Raw genomic sequence first — 7,478 nt, 5'->3', positions numbered from 1 at the left:
CGCAGAACACGAGGGCAAAATGATGGCATCAACATAAAAAATAAGATTTGTGTTTATTACCAAAATGCAGTTAAAGCTATGTCAGTGATTTCTTTCAAGAATTTATTGAGAAACAACTTAGGTACCTGAAATATCAGGCAAAAACAAAGAATTATTGTGGGAGCCGAACCTTCTGATTATGTCACAGAATAGTATGGCTTTCAGATATTTAGCAGGTAGACATACAAGTGATTACTGCATTCAGTCTTAATTTGATAATTTGCAGGTCCAAAGCAATACAAGATGACTGTATACATTCTGCTGAGATATTGAAAACATGTTCACCTCACAGCTTGCAATGAAAGAGATGATCAAATATTAGACTTTCAGCCTATTACAAGGGTATAGAGGAAATGATATAAGTTTTGCTTACATATATCTTGCATGTTTATAGATTCACAATAATTAATTTAGAAGAAAATTTATATGAGTGATAACAATTCTTATATTATTTGTCTTCCTTAACAACTGAATTTTGTATTTTGTTATCAACATCAGCATATAACATTTTTGTGTAAATTAATTTTACTTTAATAATTCACTTGAAATCCACATTTATAGTCCTTTTCAGGTATTTGTCTGTTTGCGCAATGAATTAACTTAGAGTAGTTTATAAAACAACAGTGAGTATTCTTCAAGAGAAGGCACTGCACATTAGAAATATGGGACAAGGCATGAATGGTTGCACATGCCTTCATCTTCTCATTCAAGAGGCTGAGAAGGCAAGAAGTTCAGGACTTCCAGGCCAACATGGGCTACAAAGTAAGTTTGACTTCAGCCTAGAGTAACATGAGATCTTGCCTCAAAAAATATGGAAACAATATAATACCAGACAGAATTTGTGTTTCTTGACTTAAATATATCACATCCATCTTTTTGTCAAACAGAATTATAAATATTCTGTTTCTAGGACGGGTAAAGAAACTGATGCTTGAAATTTTAGAGATTTACTAAAGAGTCAACAAATAACAAGCTCTTTTATGTATGTGGATAGGACATCTGTAATTGTAACTGTGCCAAAAGTTGTCTTTTTCATGATATAATTATCTAAAATTTTAGGATACATGAATTACTATAAGATAAAAGTTTAAGGTTTTCTTTTTTTTTTTTTGCATAATACTTATCTTAAAAACACAGCTAATCATCCAAGAGGGTACCATGTGTTTTGTGATTTTCACTTATTTATGGCAAGGACTTTAATACCACATTCCTGGAAATATCCAAGACCATTAGCAGTTTTGAACAAGGGAAGTCCAGCATTCAAATAAGTGAGATTTCCAGTCACTTTCTGATAGAGACAGCGATAGAGATGGTGGTTTGAGGCAATTATACCAAAGAATAAATAAAAGAAAAATAATGAAATTATTGATATGGCTGCCAACTTAGTGACTTTCACATGTTCCTAGAAAAGAGAATATTCACTTGCCAAAGGGTAAGGAAAGCAGGCGTACATGCTGGTCCTCACTGCTATCTGAATTACCTGGAGGCCTCTCTCCTATGTAAGACTCTAATAAATGTATTTTTTACTTCTTTGTTTCTCAGACTATAGATGAGTGGATTCAGCATGGTACCATCATGTGTTGTTTACATACTAAATAGGCCCTTATCTAATAAAAATTTTAAAAATAACATTTCGTGAACTATAATGTACAAATATACTTAACAAACTTATCTCACTATTATATGTCAAATAATTTGCTATAATAAATTATGTTATTTCTTTAATTTGAAGAAAATATTCTTTTTTGTACACTAATCATAAAATGCCCTGATATGATCAGTTTTCCATCTAAACATTATATGTATCAATTAGGTTTCTTTGTGTGTCACTTTATATGTATGTGTATGTATATATAACTTTTTAAAGTTAGTATGTTATACAAGAAGGCAACTGGTCACACTGTTCATTGCTGAGCTCCTAGGGAACAAGAAAACAAATTCTTTTCTGAAACACCCCTTAAATTTTTGTACTTGAAATTATGCCACTTGATCTTACTTGGAAATTGGCCCCTGAGGAATGCAACATGTTGCATGAGGCTCAGTCCCCTTAAAGGGCACTGTAATTACCAGGAACAGAGGCAATATGAAGGTGCTTGCCTTTTATGCCAGGAAATTTCAGAGATTTTGTAAGGCCTTCTGTACATTAGAAACTTTTCATTTGCCCAACAACTGATTAAAAGAACTAGGGTGATTTAATTTCCTTGAGAAGTAAAAATATAATGAACACACAAAATTTTGGGAATAATATTCTCAAAGAGTAAAAGTGTTACAATTCAGAAATTTTCAGTGTCTTATGGATTTCAGATTTTATTTGTAAGAATAATTGGGAGTTGACAAGCTTGGGTTACTACATATCAGAAGAATTTTTTGCATCTTTTCCACCAGTTTTGGCTCACAGTAAGTATTCTTCAAACTGTAAGAATTAAATAAGTTAAAATAAAGTAAAAGAATGTTTGTATACCTATCTTTTGCAACCTTCAGCAGTAATATCAGAATTTCTGAATAATGAAGTGCAGAATTCATAGAATGAGATTATTTTAGAAATAACAATCATAATTTCAAAATGTACTTATAAAAGAGATTTGACTTTGAATTGCCAGGAATACCAATCTTCATTAACTACTAAACATAACAATGCAAATTTACAGTCAGTTACACCTCTTCTCTTCTATTTTGTCTCTGGTCTGGAGGCCTTTAATCTTATCTCAATGTTCCCAATGAAATGTTGAGTAGTCAAATCTTTTCCAGTTTAGCAAAATATAATTTACCATATAACTTCTGGGAAAAAGTGGCCTTTCTTTAATAATAATTATTTAAAATTCAAAAAATATTATATTTTATGTTTTGTTTTTGTAAATTTGTTCATGAAATGCTAACATAATTGGCTCAGGTTCACTGAACACATCAAGCATAGGAAATCAGGATTATGAGTGTTCTTTAGAGTCAACTGTTTTGGTGTGACCACAGAATCATCATGCATTTACACTGAATTAAAATAAATTACTTGGTCTATATTTGTAACCTTTCCTTATTTGAGATGATTAGATGATAGTGGTACTCACAGTTTAACATTTAATGTAGATTAATTGTGTTCATAAAAAAGGCATTTAGAACAGCATCAGACTAAATGAAAATATACCATACTCTATTATTCAAGGGCCAATTTATGTCTGCATGGACTATACCTATTTTGGGGGGCTCAATTCTGTTTTATACACAAGCAAAGTGAAAGTGGTGTTAATTCTAAGACATTCACACTCACTGTAAAAGTAATTTAATGTATATATGAACAACTCCCTTTTACTGAAGTTTTTCAAGCTCTGTATTACCTTTTATTTCTCCACAGTTTAGGTATTCTTACTATGGACACCTGGAATCACACAATTGTGGTTGATTTCATCCTCAAGGGACTCACAGATTCCAAGGAGATGAAGCTGGTCCTTTCCATGCTCTTTATCCTCATATACCTGATTACTGTGCTGGGGAATGTAGGCATGATATTGCTCATTCGATTAGATGTCCAGCTTCACACTCCCATGTACTTCTTTCTCACCCATCTGTCATTACTTGACCTCAGTTACTCAAATGTCATCACACCCAAAACCTTACAGATCCTGCTGACTTCCTCCAAGCATATCTCCTTCATAGGCTGCTTCACACAGATGTTCTTCTTTGTCCTCTTGGCTGCTACTGAATGCGTTCTTCTCTCCTCCATGGCCTATGATCGCTACGTAGCTATCTGCAATCCTCTACACTATCCAGTCATTATGTCCACAAGCCTTTGCCGTGCCCTCCTCACTGTGTCCTATGTGATTGGAGCTATGGAGTCTATGATCAATGTGCTTTGCATGAGAAAGGTCCAATTATGTAGATCCAATGTAATCTATCACTATTTTTGTGACACATCACCAATTTTAGCCCTGTCTTGCAGTGACACTCATGACATTGAACTCATGATATTTATTTTAGCTGGTTCTACTCTAATAATGTCTCTTGTGATACTTTCTGTATCTTATATATCTATTCTTTCTACCATCTTAAAAATCAATTCTGTTTCAGGAAAGCAAAAAGCCTTCTCTACTTGTGCCTCCCATCTCCTGGGAGTCACCATCTTTTACAGCACCATGATGTTTACTTATCTAAAACCAAGTAAGTCCTACACCTTGGGAAAGGATCAAGTGGCTTCTGTTTTTTACACTATTGTGATCCCCATGCTGAATCCACTCATCTATAGTCTGAGAAACAAAGAAGTGAAAAATGCATTCCTTAGAGTCTTACACAGGAGAGAGGGCTGCAAGTAATTCACATAGCAGTGAGGCCCAGCATGCGAATATTCCTCATGCCATACTTGTATTCCCTCACTGTCTTTTCTTTAACACAACTGAAAACCTCTTCACCTGAGTATGGTGCTTCCCATATGCACATATTTTCAGACATCTCCATGATGTGGCTTTCTGAGTCTAGGTATTACTGGATTCATGGAACACAGGTTAAATCCATTTTTTAAATATTTATGCATGTAAGTCTAACTAGTGTGCAAAATAACGGTGTATGTTTGCAATATTAAGCATTTCATACAATATTGGAATTTTAGGTAATTAAATTATGGAAAAGATAAGTTTTGCAATAAGTTGCAGAAGTCATACCCTTTATAATAATAGTTTTTAGCTGTGCAATACTTAATAAGTCTCTAAAAGATTAAGACTCAAATTTTCTCAACTGCATCTTCTAAGCGTTAATAGTAGCATCAAGATCAGTGCATTGTAGGTAAGGCAATAATCATACCTTCTGTAACCATTATGGGATTTACATTCTTTATATATTTTAAATGTGAATTGCCATTTCTTGATGAATATTCATTGACATTTTATAAATTAATTAAAAATTAATTCATTTCACTCATATACAAAGTGTTGTAAAGGACTACATTTAGTATATTCCAAACTTAGTTTTTGACAACAAATATTGATTTAGAATTAAGTTATCAGAAAATGTTATATGCTAACTTTGATTACAATTTGGAAAGTTATTTAAAAGAAGATAATCACTTAAAACATTACTGGCACACATGTGACATGTCCTCATAATTAACAAATGAGGCTATATGAATGTGTATGATATGGAAATAAAATTTATGTAATTTCCTTTATACTCTTGCATTACCTTGAAAGTCTAAAGTTTAACTACCTCTGTATAATTAAAAGTGTGAGGTGAACATGTGTTCAGGGTATGGGTGTAACTGTTGCAAACACCTTCCATTACTTTGGATATGATTATGCTGTTAATTATCAAGTTGAAATTGCAAACAGTTATATCCCCTGTGGGTGTACCTAGTAAACATCAGCCATAGCATTCTAAAACATAACACGTCGCTTTAGTACCTGTAATATTTCCTTGTGTTTGATCTAACTTCTATAAGTTTTCATAGATCATCAACCATAAATTCTTGCATTAAGTTATTTTAAATTGATTATTACAAGTTAATGAATAAACTTTCCAAGGCAAGGAAGTGACAACAAATTTAGATTATATTTAATGAAATAAACTTTGTCCAAGAAGGCACTAAATATTTATATATTTAAAAATTTTTATTTACATATCCTGTAGTATAGTTTGAAGCATATTTTAACTATTGAAATGATATTTTAGAAATATAGTACCATTTTTAATTAATTAATATTGTTGCTAAATTTTGGCAATAATTGCCACATTAACTTTTTCAGTGTGATATGTTTTAAGCTGATATGTTTTGAAATTGTTTAATGTTTTTTAATTTATGTTTCTCATTAATGTAAAATTATATTTTCTTCCCATAATACAATTTGGAGTGTTTAAAAGTAACTGTATTTTCATTACTTTTGTTGTTTAATTTTTTTTTCATGAATTCAAAACTGAAAGAAAATTTATTTAAATTTTCTAAATATGTATTACATTTTCACATGTGTAACTTGTTTCAAAAATTGATTTCATACTCTATGAAATCCACGATAGACTTAATGACTTATATTTTCCTTTCGTAATGATTTTGTCTAGAGTCTATATTTGTAACTGTTGCTACTTGTTAACATTTATAATTATAAATTAGAATTTAGTATATGTTTATAGTTTGATCATATATGTTTGAGATCATATTTTATCCTGAATATAACTTACCTTAATTGAGGTTTTATGAGCTTTTTCTTCCTTAATTTTTTTCAATCAATTTTTTTCATATAGTTTGAATTTGCATCTATTTACATTTGTATGCAAGATTTAGAAAAGTTCTATTTTTCTTGGTAAAAATGACCAAAATATTCTACAATTTTGTATAAAACACTTAAATAGATATATTCCTACATTTTAAGATTTTAAGACTATTTTAACTCCTTTATAATATACATCAAAATTATACACTCTGATTTATATTTATAATGTACAGACAAAATGAAAAAAAAGGTATTTTTTCCCTTAATTGTATTATCAAACATTTTGATGTGTATTCCATATAGTATCTTCCTGACATAGTTTAATATATGGCAATTAAAGTTACAGCATTAATCAAAATGCTATGTAAAATGAACACAGTTTGTATAAAGACTCTGATGCACCATGATGTTATATTGTTCTACTTTCAAATTTCTTCCTGGATAAGTTGAGAGTGGTAGGGCCTTCCTGACATTTCATCACTGAGGAGAATCAACTAGGAACATTGCCATATATTTGAGAACAGCCAGGGCACATATAGGACCCTGTCTCAAAGCTAGTTACTATCTATATGTTTTGCTCCACAATTACTACAGTCCAGACCATATTAGAATAGCTATAAACATGTGATTATCCTATTTTATCTTTCTGAGATCATTGGCAGCTGAGCACTAGAAATAAGGAAATTTTAATCCTATTTAATGAAAACTCATGTATTATATGGCCAAAATGTTATGTGCTTATCTATAGATATCATTTGTTTGTTTGTTTGTTTGTTTGTTTTAAAGCAGGGTCCTATTTTAGTCCAGGCTGACCTGGAACTCAATCTGTAGCCCATCTTTGTTCAAACTCATGGAGATTTTCTCACCACATCTTCTGGAGAGCTGGGATAAAAGGTGTGTGCCACAAAGCCTGGCGAGATTTTAATTTATGTCTAGCAGATTTGTCTCCTATCCATGAGTATAAGTTGATTCTAAAGTTTGGATTTTATTTCAAAACACTGTCTTAGCATTCTTCCATGAGCAGCTTCTCTTTATGCTTAATTCTTATTCTACTCATGAGGCACGCTGAAACATGCCCAAGAGGAGCAAGGAATCAATATAGACCAGAAGGAGAGTCTAACATCTACAGTTTGAAGAGAAATAGCGCATCCTATCTTCTGTTCATAAATCTTACGTGATGTTTTATCACCAGCATGGAAAAAAATCAAATTGTCTATAATTATTGACAGTTATGATATTATGTTGCCTTCTTGT

General features: G+C 31.7%; 1 protein-coding gene across 1 annotated transcript; it reads left to right on the top strand.

Annotated features, from left to right (window-relative positions):
* Positions 1–3,401: 3,401 nt before the first annotated feature.
* LOC101613662 (olfactory receptor 8H1-like) lies at positions 3,402–4,340 on the top strand. Its single transcript, XM_004667630.2, has one exon. The coding sequence runs from the start codon at positions 3,402–3,404 to the stop codon at positions 4,338–4,340; it is 939 nt and encodes a 312-aa protein (XP_004667687.2).
* Positions 4,341–7,478: the final 3,138 nt, after the last annotated feature.

This window comes from Jaculus jaculus, chromosome 1 (genome assembly GCF_020740685.1).
Source record: "Jaculus jaculus isolate mJacJac1 chromosome 1, mJacJac1.mat.Y.cur, whole genome shotgun sequence".
NCBI classification, from domain to species: domain Eukaryota; kingdom Metazoa; phylum Chordata; class Mammalia; order Rodentia; family Dipodidae; genus Jaculus; species Jaculus jaculus.
Note: the sequence above shows the minus strand (reverse complement) of the source record. Positions and strands in the feature narration are given on the sequence as shown.

Bases quoted from the DNA above. Each gene is read 5' to 3' on its own strand.
- LOC101613662 (XM_004667630.2), top strand. From the start codon at position 3,402: ATGGACACCTGGAATCACACAATTGTGGTTGATTTCATCCTCAAGGGA.